The 24,757-nt window shown below is 29.5% G+C and overlaps 2 protein-coding genes and 1 pseudogene across 4 annotated transcripts; all 3 read right to left on the reverse strand.

The window, feature by feature from the left end:
* Window positions 1-306: 306 nt before the first annotated feature.
* On the reverse strand, window positions 307-7,675 carry LOC145184788 (uncharacterized). 3 transcript variants are annotated; one of them, XM_090092793.1, is made up of 6 exons: window positions 7,551-7,675; window positions 5,732-6,067; window positions 4,610-4,820; window positions 2,846-4,524; window positions 1,327-2,682; window positions 307-1,068 (listed from the first exon to the last, which is right to left on the reverse strand). In XM_090092793.1, exons 2-6 carry the CDS (start codon window positions 5,937-5,939, stop codon window positions 389-391), a joined length of 4,134 nt encoding a protein of 1,377 aa, XP_089948919.1. In that variant the 5' UTR covers window positions 5,940-6,067; window positions 7,551-7,675; the 3' UTR covers window positions 307-388. The 3 variants fall into 3 exon arrangements, with proteins under 3 accessions (XP_089948919.1, XP_089948920.1, XP_089948921.1); XM_090092794.1 differs by having other exon boundaries at window positions 7,542-7,672; XM_090092795.1 differs by lacking the exon at window positions 7,551-7,675 and adding an exon at window positions 6,181-6,310.
* Window positions 7,676-12,408: 4,733 nt separating this feature from the next.
* On the reverse strand, window positions 12,409-17,525 carry LOC145184127 (allatostatin-A receptor-like). Its single transcript, XM_090092796.1, has 3 exons — window positions 16,743-17,525; window positions 16,513-16,651; window positions 12,409-13,912 (listed from the first exon to the last, which is right to left on the reverse strand). The coding sequence occupies exon 3, from the start codon at window positions 13,883-13,885 to the stop codon at window positions 12,632-12,634; it is 1,254 nt and encodes a 417-aa protein (XP_089948922.1). The 5' UTR covers window positions 13,886-13,912; window positions 16,513-16,651; window positions 16,743-17,525; the 3' UTR covers window positions 12,409-12,631.
* LOC149886165 (uncharacterized) lies at window positions 16,739-17,233 on the reverse strand (annotated as a pseudogene).
* Window positions 17,526-24,757: the final 7,232 nt, after the last annotated feature.

Genomic DNA, 24,757 nt, shown 5'->3' on the forward strand with positions numbered 1-24,757 from the left:
TATTTCAAGAAGGACGAAACGCACAATTTAAGTGCCAGTCACCAAACGATCGAAGCAGTAAACGTAAGATTGATTTACAAATCCGCAATATCACCAACCTTAGTCATGCATTCATTCCAAAGATATGACCACAAGTCCCAATTGTCGTTAGATACTGTGGCAAAGTTTGTTTACTTTCTGATGCTAGGCAGTTATACGAGATCAACGATATTTTTAAAACTTCAATTTAGAATACGCTAGAATATCCTTTTTTAATATATATATTTTTTGAAATTAAAAATATATACTTTTTAAACAAAAAAAATATATAACTTATATTTGATAATAACAATAATAACGTTTACAAACGATTAATAAATAGTTCATGAAATGATTTCTTTCAGATTTTTCATTTAAGACCAAAATTAAGGAATTTTTTTTTCTTTTTAGCCACAAAAGAAGCATTAAGAAACGGAGATATCAGTTCTCCTTGAGAAGAATCGTCAAAAAAGGAACTAAAATCTGTGGAATTAGCGTTGGTATTGCTCTTAATTGAACGGTTAGGAAAACTGTGAGAAGCATTACGAACTTCGTGCTTTGGATTCCCCTTCACCTTAAAACTTCCAGCTCGTGTTGTGCTATCTGACCAAAAAGAATATTTTTCGTTACAACTATTTTCTGATTGGTTAAAGTTAAAGTCGTCACTAAATGCTTTTTCTTTGTTAAAGTTCTTACTAAAAATATTTTCAGATTTGTTCACTCCGAGCTTAATCTCCCTGCGCCCTTTAACGCGCTGTTCATTAGTCTGCTTTTCAGGTAACTTGCAATCTCGTTCCCTAACAAAAGTGGGAGTTTTTGGAGATGTACTTAAAGACTTGATGTCCCAGGGTTCATTTTTGGATAGCTCGACAACGTAAGAAATGGTAGCATTTAAGTTTTTATTTTTGGTATCTGAGCGTGGTGACCGGAGCGGGCAATGTATTCGAGTCTCATCAAAGTACCTTGTCGGTCGATTGAGCGATTTGATAATTTCGGTTGCCTCTTGAGTTCGAATAGTTCTTGCAATACGAGAAGTTGTAATTCGAGAACCTAAATCAAGATTGTAAGGTGAAGCTTTATGCCAAAAATTCTTAAACATTTCAAATAAGTTTTTCTCTTTTCAAATTTTGCCTAATACAAAATCAAGATAAATTTAAATCATAAAATATACAACAGGATTGAGACATTTTCAACTTTTTTGCCAGCATTATCTCTTTCTTATCGTAATTCTTTGAAAGTCCTTATCCATTTTTATTTTTTAGTTGTAACTTTTAAAAAAATTGTAAATTTAAAAAAAGAAAATCATACTTGTGGAAGATTTTCGATTTTCTGTATCATCAGAAAATGATTCGTACCCATCGTTAAAATCGGAGAATTCATTTTCGTAATCGGCCTCAACATTATGGCTAAAATGATTATTTGAGTCACTAGAATATTTAAGCAAATAGTCTTTGCATGAAGCTTTTAGTGAGCTATCAGCTGAATTATTGTTACATGAATCATTTTTAGAAAGATTTTCAGAATTTGTTTCCATATTTGAAAAACTTTTTTCAAAACACAGTTTTAAACCTTGATCAGTATGGACACCAGTACCAACCGCGTCATCTGTTTGGTTGTTTTGCCGTGAAGTTTTCTTCACAGGTTGAGGCTTTAAAGCTTCGATTGGATTTTTTCTTACTGCTTCAAGTTCAATTAAGTATTGACATAATATCAACACTTCTTTTTTTGCCTCATTTATAACAGCATGAAACTTGGCATAATGCTTTTTATATATAGATTTCTCCTCTTCTGTTGTAAACAGTTCATCCTCAATATGTTTTGAAATGAGTAGCAGATCTTCTAATTTTTGGGTTATACTCTCAATGCAATTATGATACCTACTATCTTTGGTTGTTAACTTTAATCTAATCAACTTCGGAAGAAGTTCTGATTCCATTTTAAAAGAGCCTTCGTTGTTGTTGAAGAACTCTTGTGAGAAGTGTGTATTCGATTGCGTTGCATCATTTACGCTGCTAAATGTTGCTATATCCTTTTTGAAGAGCTGGTTGGTTGAATCTTCCTCAAAATGTTCATTAGTATCCTCTAAAGATTGCCAGTTAGAATTTCCTGTCAAATTAAAAGTCAAGATTTTATCATAATGAAGGCTAAGATGGTAAAGATTTTTTGTTGATTTTTCTATCTTTGAAATCTCTAAAGATAATCGTTGTGGAAAACTATTTTTTTCATTATCACTACTAATCGTCGCATTGTCAACGACGTTTCTAATCGCTACATCGCGCAGAACAATTAGATTACACAAAGCAGATTTTAATTCGTTAACATATTTTAGGATTAGTGAGGGTGGTCTTAAATTGAAAGATTCTTTAATATCTTCTCTACGGTACGATGGTTGCATTAGTGCAGCAAGAAGTGGTTTAATAAAATTTGTATCGCCGTTCTTTAGAAATAGTATAACTTCTTTACGCAACCGACAATATTTCTTCTTCAGAGCTATTCTTGAGGCCTTGTATTTACGGAGTTTTTTATGAAGCATTTTCATAAATCCAAAGATTTTTATGAATTTCTTCTTCGAACAGTGGCCATGCTTTAGATTTTGAACTTTCATTAACAATTTATTGAGACTCATGAAAAAGTCTTGAGATGGAAACTGAGAGTCAATTTCGCCTGAAAAAAACAAACAAACAAAAACGATTGCTAATAAAAACTATGATCTGCTCTTATGTTCCTTGCCCTCAATTCATTATTTAAGAATCATAAATGAAAAATATCTTGGTTTTTTAAACCCATCACAAAGAGAGAAAGTAATAATATAAAAACAAAATATCACCTATTCTGACGTTGATGACGTTATTCTCTTTATTGCTGTTAAGTAGTTTTGATAAATGATTTAAAAAATTTACGTAAGCTTGTTTTTCATGCTCGTTTGAAACGATGTGTTCTGAAATCGCATTAAACGAGAGTTCAAATTCGCGCGCAATCGAAATTAAACAGCTTTCAAGCTGATCCGATATTTTTTTATCGGAACTTTCCATTAGTAGATTTATGAAAAGATTGTCTGTGTCAAAAGAAGAATTGGCATCTTTAAAATCAATTTTCCATTGTTTTAAAAGTTCGTTTCGATGTTTCAAATATACATCAAATAGTTTTTTGAAGTTGATAGCGAGACATTTGTCAATATCACGGAGCTTTGTTATAGTTTCATCATACAAATTCTGTAAATTTTTCAATTTTTCTTCAGTGTCTTGCAAATGTTTTTCAACATCTAGTTTTTCTTTTGTTGCATACTGTATTTTTTCAACATACTCCTTTATGTTTTCCTTGTAGTCATTTTCTCTCTGTTTTATTGCCATCAGGTCATTCTTAAGTTTTTGATTTTCAGATAGATTTTCATATATTTGATCCTCGATATCTTTGTTAAATAACTCGTTCGACTTTATAGTTCTTCTTAGTTTCACGTGCTCTCGCTCCTTATTCTGTATCATGATCCTCATTTCCTCGTTTTCTTTTGTTCTTATGTTTAATTCTCGTCTTTGATCTTGGAATTCACGCCTCAACGTTGCAAGTTCGCGCTGAAGACATTCGTAGTTGTTTTCTATATCGCATAGTTCTGTTGAGCAAGCATTCGTTTTTTGTATCTGATCGTTTAAATCGCTAAAAACCTGACTTAATTCATTTTGAACACTTTTTAGCATGCTATGGAGTTTGATATTTTCTTCATCCAAATTGCTGCATAAATTCTTTGCTTCATTTCGTGTTCCTTTTAACATAAAGTTCTCCTCCAAAAGACTTTGACGATCATTGCAAGCTGACTTAAAGCGATTACACGCGGTCTTTAGTTCGTCAAGAGTTACCTTATTCTGAAATTCCGCTTGCTCTAGCTTTTTTCTTGTTGAGTCTCTTTCGTGTGTTATAACATCAATTTGCGATAAGGAAACGTTCAGCTGATCTTCCCGTTCCTTTAAAAGTTCTTTTAAATCTACGTTTTCATTTGACACTTTAATGACGGTTTTGTACGCATGGTCGATGCTGTTTCTGAGCGCTACGATCATTTTTCGCATTTTATCTAAATTATTTTTGGCTTGATTGGTGACGATGGGTTTTAAACTTTTGTGATCCGTTTCTTTTTCACGGATATTATTTATAACTTCTTTTGTTGATACGAAAAATGTTGCTTTCTCTGAATCCTTTTCAAAAATACCAACGTCTGCTTTTGAATTATTGCTAAACTTTTTTAACAATTGAAAGGTTACATTTTGAACATATTTGTTACACAATTCGTCGATGATTTTCTTAACTTTTGCAACTGTTAGATTTACTTTGACTTCGTCAGTTACATCAACTTCTTGGAAATTTACTTTGACTTCGTCAGTTACATCAACTTCTTTGAAATTTTCTCTTTGCTTTTTTTGGTCAATACAACTTTTTTCGTTTTCAAAATTTGGATTTATCTCAGATGAGTATGCTAACAAGGTACAAGCCTCCTGTTTAATCTTCGGGACATCGAGACTATATTTTGATATTGAGACAATTTTTTGCAAAGAATTTAAAAACAAAAAACACAGAAAACGCTGAAATAAAAAAACTTTAATACCTTTCAGGTTTCTCGCTACTTGCTAAGTTTTTTTCTAAATAAAACATCAACTCTCTGTATGTAGAGAGTACTTCTGTTTCGGAAAAACGGTCATCTTTAGTTAAAAAGGTTTCTTCTGTAGCATGTTTTAAGAAAAAATTGGGACCTACATTTTCGATTGTGCTACGATTTTGAGTAGAATTTTCTTCTTTTGAATGGTTCTGCTTTTTTTCTAAAATTGACAAATTTTATGGACGGTAAAAAGAACATCAAAAGCAAAAACAAAATAAAAATGAATAAATAAGTCCAAAATAAAAATGTTTACAAATGATGTCTCTTTTTTGATATGAAAAACCTTAAAATCTCTGCAAAAATTATTCAATTTTTAAAAATTATTTTAATCTATGTTTTTAATCTAACTTTAATTATTTAATCTCTGCAAACATTATTTAATTTTAAAACTTATACTCTTAATGCTCCTTAGCTGGCACTGGACATTCAAAAAACGTCTTTTGAACGTCATGTGTTAGTTGAGTCATGAAAATTCAGAGTGCATTCATCGGTTTTTGTATTAAAAAGATAAACTTAAATTTAATTTTGGTTCATTTTTTTAAATTATAAAAATAGCATAAATTTATCATTGGTTTTTTTATGGTAGCATGGTTAACATCACGAGAACAAAAATTTCAATTGCTATATTTTTATTTTATATCTTTATCCTAAATAATTGTTATATATTTTTTGGGGTATTTTGGGGTATTTTTAAATGTTTTTTTGGGAGTTTTATTTTTAAAGGTGTTCAGAAGTTTCAAAAGTAATGGTAAAAACATGTTAATTACATGAAAAGGATTTGAAGAAGATATCAAAATTAAATAAAATGATTTATTGAGGATTTACATGTGGTTGAGATCATGGTGCAAATTTACTAAATTTTTGGTGTTTTTTTAAAAATCAAAATTTAAAGCCACAAAAATATAGTTATCAATAAAACTCTTTTTCAAACATCCTATAAAAAAGCTACTCTTTGAAGAGTGCTCACTTAAAGTCACGTGGTGACGGGATTATTCATTATCTCAGTCAAAAAGATGCTAACAAACTCCGTTATCGCATCACTTTTTACAGCGTTTCATTCATTTTACTTACCTTCTTCGTTTGTAAAATCATTGAAATAGTCAATGAATTTTTCTACGCTTAGCAACACTGCGTCCATCATTTCCAGTGTGTTCTGCATTGAAATGAACTGCTCATTTTCTTCAAGTAACCACGTTTTATCAAGTTGAATTTGGTTGTCAAGCAACCATGTATGGCCAACTTGAAAATTTTCTTCAAAAAAATTACGTTCATTTTGCATGTCTGATCAGATCATTACTTTACCCACTTGCGGTTTTTGACGATAAAATCATTTAGTCCTTGCTGCTCTCGATGACTCGCGGCAGTCAATGACAAACAACAGTAATAACGATGAAGGGGATTTGGTAACTAATTTGAATATAGAAAAATGAGAATTACTCTTAATTTACCTAACTTTCTCATTTTTATTAAAGTTTTTCAACCAGTATGTAAATTAAGAAAAAAAAAAAAAATATTATCACCTTTTGATTAAATCTTACGAGAATCAACTTAATTCAAATTAACTTGATGGTTTAGGACAATTTTCATAGCTCATTGATTTTTAATCATTTCCTATAATTTTTGACACGATATTCCAAATTATTTTACATTAATATAAATATGGCTTTTAAAAATTTTCTATAGACATATTGATTGCGTTTTTAATCACTGTTTTGTTCAATTTCTTAATTTTTTCTTTTATCATAAAAAGAGAGCAGCAATAGGGGATTACGTACTTTATCAGTTCAAACTTTGATTTTAAATGTTTAAAAATAAAATGTCTTAAGCGCTTAAAAACATTTTTATTTATTTGATGTCGAAGAAGCTCTTTGATTAATATTCAACGTTTGTGTATAGAATAATGCCTAAAAATTTATAAACAGTAAATAAAATTTAGCTGAAATCATTAGAGATTTATTACAGGTATAAAAATTTTGTGTCAGATAAAATTTTAGTTTTATTTGAATTTTTGCTTAAAAGTAAAATATAATTTACCAAAGAAGCATGAACTGATAACTTTAAAAACAAACCCTTTGTGACTACTTTTGGTCTCCCGAAATTTTTTTGAAACAATTGAAAACTTCATCCTTCATAATTACCTGAAGAAAGGTCAGTGATTTTTGCAAAGAACCATTCTAAACTGCTGCGTTTGTATTAGAACAGGTCTGTAGAGAATGATCATCATGGTCTGTAGAGAATGATTTGTGATGGTATAGGGATTTTTTAGTCAAGATAAGAACGGTCTGATACATGAGCCAACATGTGTCAAGTGGTGTATAGAAATAGAATCAAAGACATCATGACACCTCATACTAGAGAAAAAATGCCAGAATATGAATATTATGATGATGATCATCATCGTGATCATGATGATGATTATGATCATGATGATGGATGTTATGACATATGAATATAAATATGAGTATTATGATGATGATCATAATGATGGATGTTATCACAAGATAATAAAAAATTACAGGTAAAGCAACAAATCTATTTTTCATAAAAAAATGTGTAAAAGAAATTGAGGTTTAAGTACCGCACCAACGATCGAACACCTGTGGGTACATTTGAATTACATTTGATTTTAGTCACCAAGGATCAAAAGAAGTACAATAACATAACTTAACTCATCGAAACAGTTTGGTTTGATTTTTTACGTTTAACTGTCATTTTTGATTTGCCGTTACTTAATTGCAAAAATTTTACCGTTACTTAATTGCAATAAATATCAAATTAAAAAAATATATATTTTTTAAATAACTAAAATAAAAAAACAACAACAATAAAATAACCAAAACAACAAAAGATACGTTAAGAATAAATAAATAAAATAATCAACTCAGCCAACTTTAAATGTACGACGCTTTCTTCTCATTTTTTTCTTGTTTGAATTGATAAACACAAGTAAACATGATGTATGTTTTTTGGATTGAGATACTATTATAAATACAGGCTGGAAGTCTTTTCTCAAACTCTCTATATTTGTTTAGAAAAGCTTTAATATAATAGAGTTGCATTATTTAAGTGGAACATTAACACTAATGCGAATTTTTTTTTTTTTTTTTCTCAAAGAATTTATGCAAACTCCTGAGCACACATTTTATTTGTTGCCATGGAAACCAATGTTGTAAAATTGCTTATAGTTGATTACGCTTAGGCATTTTGCCTGAACTATTGATAAAATAGCTTTTTTAGAATAACTGGCTTTCAAAAAAATTGCTGTAAGATCTGCCTCTTTCTAAAAACCATAGCAACGAATGCAGTTGTAACATTAATTACATTCCATAAAACGGTTTTTCGAACTCAACAATCAATTTTTGTTGACACTTGCGTTAAGATAAAAAAAAAAATTAATTACCCAGTGGCAAATCCGTGGCAGCATCTGTCACAAATATATATATATATATATATATATATATATATATATATATATATATATATATATATATATATATATATATATATATATATATATATATATATATATATATATATATATATATATATATATATAAAGCACGCGCAGGTATATATATATATATATATATATATATATATATATATATATATATATATATATATATATATATATATATATATATAAAGCACGCGCAGGTATATATATATATATATATATATATATATATATATATATATATATATATATATATATATATAAAGCACGCGCAGGTATATATATATATATATATATATATATATATATATATAAAGCACGCGCAGGTATATATATATATATATATATATATATATATATATATATATATATATATATATATATATATATATATATAAAGCACGCGCAGGTCCAGGAATTTGTAACTGTGTTGCCAAATTTTATTTTCACGGTTTAAATTTCGATAAAAGATTGATATTTTAATATTTTTTCACAACATTTATTCATTGAATAAAACGTCGGTAACGTATAATAAGAACCGTTGTAGCCATGGAAGGAATCTCTATAGCCAAAATTCGTAAATTACAGCATACAAACTTAAATTTTTAGGGATATTATAAGCGAAAAAACCCAAAACTAACGTGGCAGCCGTTAAATTTAAACTATATGGCCATTGCCACAATGGCCACCCCTTAGATCCGCGCCTGATAAAGGCTTTTGTTTATTTTTTGTACTATCCGCGACAAGTTTGTGGATATGAACCAAGTAGCCATGTTTTATCATAAATTTTACTTCAATTTCAATTCAGATTTGTTCAGATTGCATGCATGCATGCGATACTATAAACAATGTATCCTAAATTGACACCACGAATAAAATATCGCTTCAAAAAATACTTTTTTTTGAGGTCTGGGAAGGAGAACAAAAGTGTTTCTAATTATACATGACGGAAGTACCTTAAATTTACAATCTGACTTAAGTTAACACTAAAAACGCCTCATTGACATATTGTCATAAAATACTCTCATCAGCTCAGCTCGTCTCGCTGAGTTTCTTTAACATACTAAAAAACACTTGAACAATATTGTGCGACTAAGAACATAGTGCATTAGATATGACTACGCAAGAGAAACTGTGTGGAAACGATGTCGACTCATTGAATTTTGATTTAAAATGCAGTATCCTTGTTCAATTTTGAATTTAATTTGTGATTTTGTTTCCACTGACACTTGGAATTCAGTTAAACATAATTTTTCGTCTATACGTCTTAAATATTTTGCAAAATGATCTATAAATTTAATTGCAGAATGGCTAAATATTTAACTTAGTAAAGATGCCGAAAAGAGCTTTAAGCAAAAATCAAAATGGCGAAAATTTTTCGCTACTTTTTTTTATTATAAAATTTTTCGCTACTTTTTTTTATTATAAAGTTTTAAAACTTTTTGAGTTGAAACAACGTGAGAAAAATTTTACCTTTAAACATTTTCAAAACGCTCCCCGTAAATTGTTTTATCTAGTCTTGACCATTACCTCTAACCCAGAGGTTAATAAACTTCAATCTAAGTTTGATGATTCTACATGATTCTACATGATTCGTAGATGCGCCTGATGCAAGATCAACAAAATTATTATATTTAATGGTTAAATGGTTACAACTCAAAGTATTTAAGATATGATACTCCAATACTTTTCTGAATGAATGATAATATCAGGAACAGGCTTATGCTGGCTTAATAAACGTCACTGATGTATAAGCATATCAACTACTCGTGAAGAATACCCTTTCTTTATCATAAAATCATAAGGGTTAAAGTTTTTCAGACTTTTTTTGTCTATTTACGGTGAGCAAGGGCCCATTCTAGTCTTTTTTCCTAATTAAGGTTGAAATAATGGTTTTCTGAACGCGAATTTCTGGGGCGAGTGAAACGTCCTTCTCGTTTGCTGGTTACAACAATAAACTGCTCTTCTCCTTGTTGTAGCTTTTAAGATTTAGGAAGGTATTGTTGACTTCCACTTTTTCTATATTGCTGTATCGTGCGATGATACGATACAGCAACACAGTTTTTTGAAATTTTCAGCTTTGTTGCAATGACGTGTTTTTATAATTTTTCCCATTGTGTAATGTTAAAATAGCAAATCACTTTTTGTCGCTTGTTTTGCAAACATTTTTTAGATGTTTTTACTTTAAAGAGGTCAATTAAAGACTCTAAGTGGTGCTTAACTTCATTTTTTTGTTCCTAAGTGTCAATAATTAAACAGTAAATGCGATATTTAAGCATGAAACAACAAAAATAGTTTAACCTTACGCTTAAAATTAGTTTAATTCGTCGATAAACAACCAGAGATACTCAGTGGTCAAACTGATCATTTTAGACAAAATTGCTGATTTTGTTTACTTCTTTTCCAAACAAAAGAAGCATTTTTTACTTATACAAAATGGTTTTATTTTAAATAAATACTATTTGTAAATAATTATATATTTACACGTGTCTCTCAAGTGATCTCAAACTTTTAGCTAGCAATAAATATAGTGTGCATTATCTTATCCAAAAAGGTTGTACACTGCCCAATTCCAACTAAAACAACTGTTTTTTCTAAAATAGTGATTGTCCTAGCCACTCATGTTTAAATTGTTACTAATATTTTACTGAGTAAAAAGTCTTTCCCAGTTGGTGTAATTTGTGTAGTAATTTGTCAACACGTAAAGTTGTTACTTTATCCTGAACAGTTTTATTAAACAAATGCTATAAAAGTTTAAATTAATACCATTTACTCATTATGTAAGAAATGGTGATGCTACAAATGCAAATGCAAAAAAAAAAAAATCAATAAAGAAATGATTTTTAAACAACAAGTGTTTATGTGATGTACTTTAGCTTTTACTTTTATAGGCTGTAATACGTTACGTTGCTACTGCTACAGAATAAAGTGGGAGTACACTACTCAATATTCAGTGACATTTTTTTTTTTTTTTTTTGCTACCAAGTGATATTAGAATTTTGTTTTATTTTCAATCCAGTGATATCAAAATCTTGTTTTCTTTTCTATTCAGAAATATTAGAACTTTAGTATTTATTCCGCCCCTAGAACTTTTTGAATATTAAAGTTTCTAGGTGATTAGATTACATTGTTAAGATTGACGTGTCATTGATGTTTAGACATAAGAGTCATATGGGACTTGCTGTGGAACAACATTGAATTTTTGGGGCACATATTTCAACCAGGTAAAGGAAATTAGTTGTCGACACGAACAGATATTATCATTTTTTCAAGATGAACATTTGTAAATTTGGGAACTTTTTGTGTGTAAACTAAGTCAGTCAATAATAAAATAGATTTGTAAGGATAATTTTAAAATGACTAAAAAAAGTGCAGCGAAATATAAAAAAGTTTAAATGACATTTTTTGTCAAGATCTGGTCTCATTCAATTCCTTGGTCCTTCATTCACCAGCCTTAATTTTATGGATTTTTTTAGTATCTTTTCCGATATGTCGCCATTTTTGTGCTATGTTATCAACCTGCCGAAAAATTTAATATTCTTAGGACTTGGGTGAAATAAAAACAACTTTATAAATGTTCTTGCAACTATCCCTGGTAACTTAAAGTTGATATTAGACGCAAAATGTCTTTGCCTGCCGTTACCTGAGATATTTTGTGCAATTTAATCACAACAGTGAACAGAACATTCAAGCAAGTAATCAGATTATTGAATAGAACACTCAACAGCATAAGCCGTAATGGATGTTAAGTTAAAAACATAAACCAGATATATAGTAAAATTCTTCAAGTGACTTATTTTGGAAGATCTGCTTTGTTATCATGTAATTCATTTGAATTACAAAAACCATTTCATTCTTCAAATTCAAATGAATTAGAACAATCAAATAGTTGCACTGGTTCATTTAGCCGCTATTGCACATCAATAGTCATAGTAGCAAGCATGATTTTTTTTTATTTTATAAAATAAATATCGTTTTATAAATAGTTTGAATTAATATAGATTAATTATTCTTTTTGGTTCTTCAAATGTCTGACATTTTTATAAAATAATGAAGAACCAAAAAGAATAATTAATCAACATAAATTCAAAAAACAATTACAACACATCAAATTGCATATGAAAAAGTCTACGGTTTAAAATATAGTGCGACTTCAAATAATTAAAATATGATGTGATTTTAAACATTTGAAGTTGGGAATCTGGAGCCCAAATTCAAATGTTAACTTTGTTAGTTAAATTTTGTCAGTATTATATCCTTTTTTTGAGCATGAAATATGACAAAAATGAAATTTTTAAACCAGCGATAAAATCTGTTATAAAAATAAATAAAAATAAATCATACAAAATTTACATAGTAAAAATGTATATACACACACAAATATATATATATAAAAAGCCTTTAGAAAACCAGCTTTTATTAAATGTCTTTAACTGCTTCGAAAGTTAAGATGTGGTTTTAAGACCGAAATTTGAATAAATTTGCTCTAGAGTCACATTTTATACAATATTTCATTACTTTTCAATTTCGTTCATTTTTATGTTTGAAAGAAACAAACTTTGAGATGCCGTTGATCTCAGATGTAAGGTTAGTTCTATCCTTGGAGTAACAATTAAAGACTTAACCCATAGTCTAAATTTAGTATCTACAACTGAATAAATAATAGGATTAACTGCAGCATGAAGTCCATACGGAATCTCAGAAATCATTTTTAAGAACCGTACTGTGTTGGTATTCTTCAGGTTGTTAATTCCATACATATCGTTGATAATCCAAAATACTCGGTTTGGAAGAACCAAGATACCAAACATAGCCAAAACCGATATCAACATGATAAGGACTTTTTTGTTCTTCTTTAAGCGAGAATTTAGCGCTGCGTCATTCAAAATATTGTCTTTCAAATACGACTTCTTTAACCATGTAATCAGAATAATGTACAAAACAGAAAGCAATATAATGGGCAAAAGATAATAAACTAGAAACAGAAACCACGTGTAAACAGTGGATTTTTCTCTGCTCCATTCTTCTGAACACGTTGTGAACTTTCCTAAATGAAGAACTACTAACGGCGGAACTACTGAAAGTATACCAGCTAGAACGTTTAAACATTCCATCAGTAGCAATCGAGATTTGTTTATAACTGTACTAAATAAATATACAATGCTGATATACCTATCAATCGCAATGATAACAATAAACCCAACCGCAATATTAGCACTTGCAGCCAAGGCTGCGCGAAGAATCTTACACATAAATAAACCATACACCCAGTGACATGTCCATGTCTGAGGCACGCTTATAATAAACTGTGCAAGAGCAAACGTAAAGTCTGATACCGCCAAGCATTTGATCAGATGATGAAATCTTGAGAGTTTGCCCTGATCTGTTATTGAAAAACCAATGACAAAACCATTGCCAACCAATGCGATTATAGAAGATATAATATTGCATATAGCAATAACAATATTTGATATGCTGTCGCAACTGAACACCGTTTTCCCTTTTGATGTATGTAAATTACACAAATCGTTCATATCAGAATCCTCATTGGGACACGTGCAATTTTTTTCAGGTATTTTAAATGATATGCATATTTCCTCAAGAGACATATTTGAAATATCTGTTTCATTATTTGTAACGTCTACTTCTTCACCATTTACATAAAATACACTTGAATTCGCTGTATTATTACTTGAATTAAAATGTATCAAATGTCCATCGCTATTGCAGATGATGGCAGCAAATATTGTAACCAAAGAAACAAGCATGATTTTTTTTTTCTATAATCTTTTAAGCTAGATCAGTAAAATAAAATAAACTTTATCAAGCTCAATATGAGAAATCATATCAATGATGGAGATTTAAAACAACAGGGAGTTTTAAGACTTTACTTTTTAATTTTTGCATTACAAACTACTAATCCATGTACATAATGTTTCGGGTCACAATAAAACATAAGGATTGTTTATAAAACACAGTGCTTTCAATAAAAAATTTTTAGTTTAATTTCCCTCTCTAAACAATATTTCAAGCAGTTTTTTAAGAGTATTATAGATAATATTTTATTTATTTGTGCTAGTATAGCAACATCAAAAAATTTACATTATTGCAAATTATTGAATATTAAACATCATTGAAAATTAAAATTTTTGTGTTAATACTTATAGTCTAATACTTATAATTATGTCATAACTATAAGTGACTTCTGTCTTCTAAAAGGTTTGTAAATAATTTTATGACCGATCAAGGATGTGTTGATTTGTCTTATGTATATATTCTCCAATGTAGTTGTATATATTATGGACTTTATAATGAATCTATAAATAAAAATCAACCAATATATATATATATATATATATATATATATATATATATATATATATATATATATATATATATATATATATATATATATATATAAAACCTATAATTTATGTGTGAGTTGACTTTTTTATTTTATTTTAGCAACTTAAGGGAAACTAGGAAAGAATAGCGACACTAAAAAAGCAGAGAAATTGTTAATGGATACTCCATTTAAAATGCCTGCTGATGAAGGTTTGCCTCGTATTTAGGATTGTTATTTGACAGAAGCACCTCATCAACTGATCAAAAACACAACTGATGAAAAAGATTGCAATCGCTACCCATCATACAACAATACTAAAGTGGCAAAAGATAAATGTTATCCTAAAAACATTTACTTCTTTTATGAAATGACTTTACTGCTAATGTTCCAATTCAAGACCTACTAGATCACACTACTTCTGGAAGCACAGAATGTAAATGCCAATGAGTAAATAGACTCACTCTAATATATAAAGCTGGTGTTGATGGTTCAACTGGACAGAGTATCATCATTACGTGTTTGTTTGTAGATACAAACATGCAATGATGATAGTGTACCACAAGGTGAATGATGGCAAAGCAATGATGATGGTGTACCACAAGGAGTCTAAAGTGAGGAGTCTCTGTTTATCAACTGTGTTGTGCCTTTTGAGCTCTCACATAATCTAAGCCATTATCCACTTTGTATTGCTGGCCTTTGCAATATAAATTTGTGAAGGAAACTGAAGACCTTCTTTCTAATGAAGAGCTGACTTAAAAAAATGAGATTGATCAGCTAACCCAAACAAGTTGTATCCTACTTAATGGCAAATCTATTAATGTTGATTACTAGCTGACAAGCAATAATTTGACATTTTAAGCAGTACCATTAGCATTATGTATGCAAGTGTGGTCAGGTCAAATGTAATGATAGTTATTTAAAAAAAGGTAAAATTGACCTGTTCTAGTGACCCAATCATTGAGAAGGCTCTGCCAAAAGGTGCAGCTGCTAAAGACCAAATTTTATCTATTATTATTCTTATTGGTTTTTACAAGCACATTTGATTTCTTGTGTGTAAATCATTGTCCAAATTCAAATGTTAACTTAGTTAAATTTTTTCAATATTATATCCTTCAGTTATTTTAAAAAGTTCAGATGTATTTGTGTCACCAGGGCATGAGTGAAGCTATATTATGCAAATTTATGCACATGTTACTAACCAAATTCACATATTGCTATGGATATTGGGTATCCATAACAACAAGATAACAAAAAAATCATCATAAGAAACATAATGGTTATAATAGTAACCATACTAAATTCAGTTGAATTAGGATGATTAACTAAGTAATGTAAATTTTAGCACAAAAATGGTGTCTCTGGTTCACTGTGTGTGGAACTGCTATTAAACCATAAACCTATTCACCAAAAAATACAAGTTTTTTTTTATAACCATGCAATTATTTCTTTAAAAAAAGATTTTTCTGTTTTTTCTTCTCATTTCCCACCTTTTCAATATATATGATCTTCTCAACTGAGAAATCAACTCTCTAATCCAGATTCTCTCATAGTTTTTGCGCAGAGTATCATCTTGATAGTTTTTTAATTCAAATTGTGATCTGTACATGAAAAGAATGAAAAGCACTTAATTAAGTTCATTATTCAGTGGCAATTACCCTCTACCCCTTGCTATGTAACTGTCACAATTTCCATTAGTTAGATTAATATAAATTGATAAGTTTTTGTAAAAGCTCATTTACTGAATTTTTCTTTCAGTATTTATAATATAGAAAAATATTTTTCTAAAAACCATCAAATTGTTTAACTTTTGAAAAATAATGATAACACCATTCAGTTTAAAGCATTCAGTTTGAAGCCTGTTGAGCAAGGTTTGACTGATTAAAATATGTGATTCTTATATGAAACTATGTGATTCCTATATAAAACTATGTGATTCCTATATTAAACAATGTGATTCCTATATGAAACAATGTGATTCCTATATGAGATTTTTTCTGCAACTTACTAATATTTTAATTTGATCTTTTTCTTGAAATAATTTCAAAATACCGGAAGTTTCCTGAAGTTGTGAATAACCAGAGGTCACATTTAAAGAATCTATAACAGCTGAATATCTTTTCTTAATTTTCCTCATACTAACAACTGGGCAGTCTTTGTATACCTTTCAGTTAGAAGTAAAGTGCAAATGCTGGAAAGTAAAAATTGAAATCAAATTATATTTTAATAACTACAAAACAAAATACAATTTTTTTCTGCTATAATATTTAAAATGCACCTACCCTTGGTACTCCAAAAGTAAGGCAAAAGAGTTTGCTTCAGAGTTAACTAGCTTTTGTTTTATAACATGAAACGTGTCATCTTCTACAACCTGTGCTATAACATTTATATCTTATACTAAAAATATATCACCAAAAGTTGTATCAATTTTATTTGTAGGTGTTTTTCAAATCTGAGTCTGCAATAACTTAACACCAATACAATTTTCTTCATGTAAATTTTTACGCTCATTGTCTTTAACTATACATTTTAATTTGCATTCCTTATAGCAACCTAAGAGAATGTCCTCTATCATTTGTGTTACATTAACAGAATTTAAAATTGTATTTAACGGAATACGTTATTTACAGTTAAAACATTTTGCTTAAGTTTCCGAATTTCCTTCAATATCTTTAAACAAACACACTGAGCAAAAAGGATGTTAACACTCTTTTGGTATAAGTGGGTTGTACACGATGTTGTTGCATAACTTGTATATACTTAAGTTTAAATGGGGATTTTATTCAGAACCAACATTAATTGCATTTAAACACAACATTAGTTTTGGTATATTTCTAATTAAGCTATTTATGCTCGACTTGGTCAATCTCTTTTGATTTTGTTCCATGATACATGGTCAACCAGATTTAAGTTTTTTAACTATCCTGCCAGAAATTTTAAGGAAGTAAAAAGATTCGTTTGCACATGGTAATGGTCAGTCGATTGCTTTAACACTGGTGCTTTTGCCTTTTCTCAGTGTTTCTTAAAATGATACAGCATCCAGTAAACATTTTTTGGATGAACATTTTTGTTGTCAATACTGGTGTTTACATAAAATTACGGCGCTATTTTACTTTGGCACACCCCCTATTTTTATTGCAGATTATGAATGATCGTTGTTTAAAAATAAAAAATCGTATAAGAAAAAATACTTTTAGACCAACTTAATGCACTCTAAACTTAATCTGAAAAATTTAAAAACTCATACGAAAACACTTATATTCGCCATTTTTTCAACACAATGATGAATTTAAAAAGTGAAAGTAATTTTTTTAGAAATTAAACATGGTTTTCACCACTGTTTAAACTTTTAAATTTTGAATGGTTCATTCGAATGTTAATTTTTGCGGAAATTATAACACAACCATAAAGCCATAAGAACCAGGTCTATAAATAAAAGATTTATGTTAATAATTGTAACAATGAAATTTATCATTCAAAAGTTCCTTTTTCTAATGATCTGTCCTGATTTTGTAAAGAATTCTTAAAATTTTACGATGTAGTCTTGGTTGCAGTCGATAGTTGTTGATGCAGTCTTGGTTTTCTTCCTTCTGCTGCTGCCATTTTGCTTTTTTCTTTTTGATATTGTAGATGAAGAGGGCTACAAAAATGAGAGATTGATTTGGATAATCCTAAATGTCAGAATCCCCAACACTTAACTTCAAGCAAGTTAATGCAGTTTGAAAAACTGATTCATTTCAGCAATAAGAAAATTTGCATTAAACTACTAATTGCAAAATCTTATACAATTATATAAATAGAATATTCTATTTGTTCTGTGGAAGGTTGGGATCGAGTTCTAAACTCTGAAGCAGCACATTATTCTGATTAGAGTATGATTAATGTACTGTAAAGTACACTTAGCGGTTTTAAAGATGTGCTGCAAAGTACACTTGGTAAAATCCAAATTTTCTGGATAACAATTTGCTTTAGTTTTCAGGATTTGAGGGGAAGAATTGTAATAATAGTTTATACCAGATATGATTTTCTAATGCTGTGTATTGTGAATCACTCAAAGTACAATAAACTTTCAGTGACAAAATTGCTTCCCAATCATGACAGGTCAATGGTTAGACTTTTTTTCAAAACCTTTTCTTGCATTGAATCTTGAATAGACATTCTAATTATCTTGCCCAAAATTACTTTTCTAGAACTTGAATTTGTGCAGACAGCAAATGTTTCGGTTGTTTTAGGCTTTTCGCGAATCTGAAACAACGAAATGTAAAGATGGTGTCCATAACAGTTTGAACTTTAAAGTTACTTTATCTAAAATCAGTGGTTTTTCTTGACATAAAAAATACTTATATTTACAAAGTAAACTACCTACAAATTTTACTAGTATTTTGAAGTCAACATTTAACACAGTTAGTGGTTAATAGACAACTATAAACTGTGGACAAGTTAGCGTTTTACAAACAATAAACTGTGGGCAAATGATACTTCATAGATAAACACTGACGTAAATGATAAAAAGATTAAAATTTATCTTCATCGATTCCAGCTACTCTAATATAATCTTTTGTTTTGTCAAACTTCTTAAAAAAGCCTTAGCGCTAGAGTCCCCACCCTCTACAACAATCTGCAACCAGTGCACACCCTTCTGATTGCGTAATGCTATTAAAATGTAACTTAAAGTGTATCTTGAGTTTACATGATGCAACTACAAAGTTTAAAATCAATAAATTCCGTTGAAGCCAACATTCAAATCAGAAAAATAATTTTAGACGAATATATTTAGAAAAATAATTTTAGTCGTAGTTGAATGTTGATACTCGCTCTTTTATCGTAGAATTTTTTCACCTTTTGACAGCTTAGTTACCAACGTCTTCAAAAACTTTCTATAACACACACAAAAAAAAAAAAAAAAAAAAAAAAAAAACGGACGAAAAACAAGGAGCACATTGCATATTATTCATTCGGTAAAGCCATATCAGTAAATCGAGTAAAGTTAGATGATAGTACACATAAATAACACTATCTTCAATTCGTATAAATACTTGTATCATGGTGAACTCCAATATGAATACTCCCCTCCCCTTCTTAAAGTTTTGCTCACCCGAAAAATATTTCAAAGAAATAATCGCCTTTCAAGCATCAAGAGTATGACTTTATTTTTAGTAATGTAATAGTATTTATTCTTAAGTATTAGAATTTACTTTGAAAAGTAAACCTAATAAGTATTTAAGAATTATATAGTGGAACAAATAAAATATTACTATCTACTCTAAAAAAAAGTCAAGTAAATTCATCTGCTAACAAGCAACAAAACAAGCGTATAAATTTCCACTCTTCTTACACCTTTCATTTATTGATCCATCTATGATAGGAATATTGATAAAAAAAAACAACGAAAGACTTAGCTGTGAAACTCATCAAAGCCATGGAAGTCAATAAAAAACAATAAACCAAAATGCAAAGTATAAATCAATAACTAAGATTTAAATAAAGGGAAACAAAGTAGAAATCAGTAATTTAAGTTCAAATTACAACAAGAAAGAAAGAAAGTAGAAACCAGTAATTTAGGTTCAAATTACTACAAGAAAGGAAAAGAAAAAGAAAGGAAAAGAAAAGGAAAGGAAACCACTCATTAATCTCGCTTAGTAGATTGTGAGGAGGGAGAACTAAAATAAAAACAACGATCGATAAAAATATACACAAGATGATTCACTAACTCTTCACATAAATAAGTGATAAAGCGTTAGAAGAAAAGTTAAGTTAAGTTAGAGAAAATACGTAAACGTGGAGACTCGTAAACGATAAAGCGACAAATAGAAAAGTCAAAAACAACGATCAGAAAAGACTTATACACGATGATTCACCGATCTATCACGTTAGTAGACGATAAAATGGAAAGAAGAAAAGTTAAAAACAACTGAGAAAAGACGTAAACACGAAGACTCATCAACCTGCGATATAAATAAATGAAAAGATATCGCAACAGGAAAACAAGCAAAAGCTACAAAAGCTCAAAAAAGAAATCCTTGAAGGGATTGGAGAAGGATTAGAGTTAAGTGAAATTTAAGAGATTTTTGGAGAAGAATTAAAGTTAGTTGAGAGAATTAGTGATAGAGAGATCGTCTCTTTAGAAGAAGAGATTTAAAAGAGAAATTTAAGAGAAAAAAAGTTTTTAAGAGATTTAAAGAGGATTTTAAAGAAGAGAAAGAATTTTGTGATAAGAAGAATATTTTGATGAATAAGCAGTTTAATAAGCAGTTGAATAAAAGAATAAAAGAAGAAGATTTTAATATTGATTGTTGGAGAATAACCAGAAGGTTTAATTAAAGAAGAGATAATTGTAATAAAAGAAGATATAAAAGAAAGAGGAGTAATTGATATAAACAGTATTGAACACTGCAAGAAGCGTAAGAGAATATTATTTGTATTATATAAAAGTTATCAGAGTAAGAGTGCTACCATTACACATTAATAGAACATTTGTTGAGTTTTATTGTATTATAGAATATACTGAGGACGGCGATTATATGTTTAGCCCTTTTAGATTAAACCTTGCCCATTCCTAACCAAACTATTCCCAAACCTCGCCCTTACCGAACCAAGTACTCCCCAGACCATCAACCTCGTTTCCAACCTCCATATACCTAATCCACGTAACACTAAACCCAAACTTCCCCTTCCCCTTACCTTCATTAGCTAAACTAAACGTTAAACAAACATTAAAATTAAATTAAATAGATAAAAGAAGAAACATAATAATTAAAACGCCACCCTCACAAGATTAAGATTCAAAGTAGAGGAATGCAATCATTAGCACTATAACTCACAACCAGCTGGTAATAAACTCATTTCCGCATTCATAGCACCAGCTTATTAAACGTAAAAGCATGTTTACGTATCATTAAAGTCAACATAAAACTCATGCATTACTTCTTATATCAAAGACTTCTATAGTCTTTGATGTTAAGCATTTTCAAACACCTCGTTAGCGTTTGATAACGAATTTTTTTCGAGATTTAAGTTAATATATTGGGTCTGGGAAAAAGTTCCTGGCGTTTTTTTTTTTCGGTGCCGTCTATTTGCAAAAACGCCGCGAACTTTTTACCAGACCCAGTACAAATATTTTTAAAAAAGTATTTATTACTAACCATCAGTAATCCGAGAGAAGCACGATTAGATATTCATTCCTGCAAAAGTTAAAAAGGATGAAAGTAAATACTTAAAAATTATAAAGAAATAAGAAATTATGGTGAATAATAAGTATTAATCATCATAACTTTTATTAATATCTAACTCTCATAATCTTCAATGCTTCAGAGCTTATCTTCTTTTGTTAAATAAAGAAGTGTGATCACCATTTAATAAAAAGTAAACAATAAAACCAATATTCGGCTTTTGACTTACTCTTTTATTATTGGAAAACCAAATAAAATAAGTTTTTTTACAACTTCTTATCAGCATGAAAATATAAGTTGCAACATGTCACGTACAGTAAGGCTTTGGAGCTAAACTAAAATAATAACACTTACGTAGTTGTAAATGTTCTATAAAAAATGTTCTATAAAAAATGTTCTATAAAAAATGTTCTATAAAAATTCCGAGAGAAAAATAAAGAAAAATTTTTTTTTTCACAAAATAAACAAAGTGCACCTAATTGAATCAGTTATCCTGAAACCCTCCTAAGTCCCTAATTTTACTCCATTAGAAGATTTGTCTCTAGAAGCTGAGTTTTTGAGATATTTAGTTATCTAACTTACCTTTATGCTCAATGTGCCCCCCCCCTATCCCACTATAGATTTTAAAAATGGAAAAAATTAAAATTAGTTTATTTGCACCTTTTCTTAGTTTTCTCAATGTATACAATTTTTTTTTGACGCTGCTGGTGTTGATATTAGAAAAATAATTAGTAAGTAACAAGTGTACAACTATTTTATTTATATATTTACAAAAAAATGCAATTAAATTTACGTTTTTTTTGTTTGAACGTTCAAATGGCGAATGTTTTTCGAACGGTGTCTTTGGTTTCGCCCGAAGATTTTCGTTCAATTTATAACCAGTATTAATTTGTTTGCGTCAAAGTTTTGCCTAGCATTCAACGGTTAGTTTTTAAATTAGCCGTTAAAGATTACTCCACCACAACATCAAGAAATGTAGAGAGGGCTCTTCAACTGCCGGAGATATTTTGACAAAAGAAACAAACTATTTCCAGCAACATGGAAAAGATTTTGTTCTGTAGAGAAGCGTGTTAATGATCAATTTTTAGTGCTGGTTACAAAACGTCATGAACTGAATAAAATCATTGATTAAAAAAAAATTGCTTTTATTTTGTAAAAATATTGGTTTCTGTTTTCATTAGAACATAAGGCCAATATCGATCTTGAGAAATTTAACATCGGTCTTGAGAAATTTAATATCGGTTTTGAAAAATTTAATATCGGTCTTGAGAAATTCCGAAAGACTGATTTCGGTCGTTTACTACCCAAGAGATCAATTAATCTTTAGCAAACTTTAAACTGTTAAACTTTAAACTGTCAAACTTTCAAACTGTTTTTAGCAAACTCTATGAGGAGAACCGTGGCTTTTCTAATCTGAAAATCCCGAATGCTGGTGACGCGGCACAGTTTTTACCAATCTCTATAAATTTTAAAAAATTGTAAATGTCAAATTTTTGCAACACCTATGCAGGACGAAAAAAAAAAAATCTGATAAATATACGTTTATTTATGTGAAGTGTAGGGGATGTTTTTTTTGGTAATTCATGGCCAAAGTGTCGAACTTAAATTCTCAACTTTAAAAAAATCTTTTCATTCTCTCAGGAAATATCTATTTACCTCTCTTTATTTACCTCTTCTTTAAAAAATCTCAAGAAACTCTCCCAGACCTTCTTAAAAATCTTAAGAAATTTCAAAAAAATACTTTTGATTCTCTCTCTCTCTCTCTCTCTCTCTCTCTCTCTCTCTCTCTCGAATTTTCAAAAAATCTGCTAGGTTTTCTCAACTGTTTCTTTCTGCGTCCGCAGATGTTTCTTAAATCAAGAGATGTTCGAGCATAGATAATGAACTTTATTTTCAAATTCGGTTCACTGTTCACTTTCGTCAGTTTTTTTTGATGTTTATCTCTGGTCTCAACTTATTTGTAAAAATCATAAAATATACAAAATATATATCATAAAAATCATAAAATTTATTATCGAGATAAATAGTAATCACTGACAAAATGATAATATTGTTGTATTATCATTTTATTGATGTTGATACAATTGAATTTTGTTATTGCAAAAACAATTTTAAACTTTAATGTTGTGGCTGATTTATTTTTTATGATATTGTACAGGTGTGTCCGCCTGGTGTTTTGACTGTCTCGTACTTTTCTTTGATTGAATGGGTAATATTTGAATCGGGTAAAACTTAGAGATCACGTCTATAATTTCTTTCGTTTTCCCTTCTCACAGTAAAATAAACTAATTTTAAACTGCAGTTTTTGACTAAAACGGATGCTCTCGGTGAAAACCAATCCAAAAACCAAGTCATTAAAACGATTACAATTTTACGTACTGGTAGCAAACAAGAGCTTGATAGTGATGTCACAACTTGCAAGCATTTGAAGATATTGAAGATACATAAATCAGAAGTCAAGTCGCTGGTGCTCAAAACATGAAATCTCTAATCCAGAGTGAGGATATCCTGCACATGGACATCCTGGTGTTTTGCTTGCAAAGATACACGACAAGATCATTCTAAGGATAAACTTAACGTTTTTTGATTTTGTCTTTTGTAAATTTTATTACATAATTTAAGGAAAATGGTAATTTTTGTCAATTTTTGATTAGCCTCTTTGAATTTCGGATCATTTCAGATGACAATGACCTATGGCAAAGATCCCAATGACAAAGACCTAGAAAAAGAATGACGAGCTCACTCCTGGACACCAGAAAATTCCACGGCAGAATCAGACGAAGAAATGGAAGACAACAACATTGCTATTCTTCTAACTCCAGTAAAAAGAATGCTATCATCTTCTGTTACGTCTCATGTTTGGTAACTGTTAAGATCAAATATTACATTTTGTGGTGATCACTATCAGGATTTCTGCAGTATTATGTTACATGTAGATTTCATTTAAACCCATAGTAAAAATAATTTGGCTTGATGTCACCGTTTTAATTTAAAAATTTAAACTTTAATTTCTTCAGTGCAGACTTTTTATCAAATGGCGCGATAGATATGGGTTTTGCAAAGTTTAAATTTATTTCACCATTTTGTTCACCCATGTTTATTGCAAAATTAGCTGCATTTATTGTCAC

The sequence above is a fragment of the Hydra viridissima genome, unplaced genomic scaffold (genome assembly GCF_058129835.1).
Source record: "Hydra viridissima isolate aposymbiotic clone 2 unplaced genomic scaffold, HvirCarnegie_v1 scaffold_7, whole genome shotgun sequence".
NCBI lineage: Eukaryota > Metazoa > Cnidaria > Hydrozoa > Anthoathecata > Hydridae > Hydra > Hydra viridissima.

Excerpts from the sequence above, each read along its gene's own strand:
- LOC145184127 (XM_090092796.1), bottom strand. The coding sequence starts at position 13,885 with ATGCTTGTTTCTTTGGTTACAATATTTGCTGCCATCATCTGCAATAGC.
- LOC145184788 (XM_090092793.1), bottom strand. The coding sequence starts at position 5,939 with ATGCAAAATGAACGTAATTTTTTTGAAGAAAATTTTCAAGTTGGCCAT. Across the intron at positions 4,821-5,731 it reads TGATTTTACAAACGAAGAAG|AAAAAAAGCAGAACCATTCA; the intron begins GTAAGTAAAATG and ends TGTCAATTTTAG. Across the intron at positions 4,525-4,609 it reads AGTAGCGAGAAACCTGAAAG|TCTCGATGTCCCGAAGATTA; the intron begins GTATTAAAGTTT and ends ATCAAAATATAG.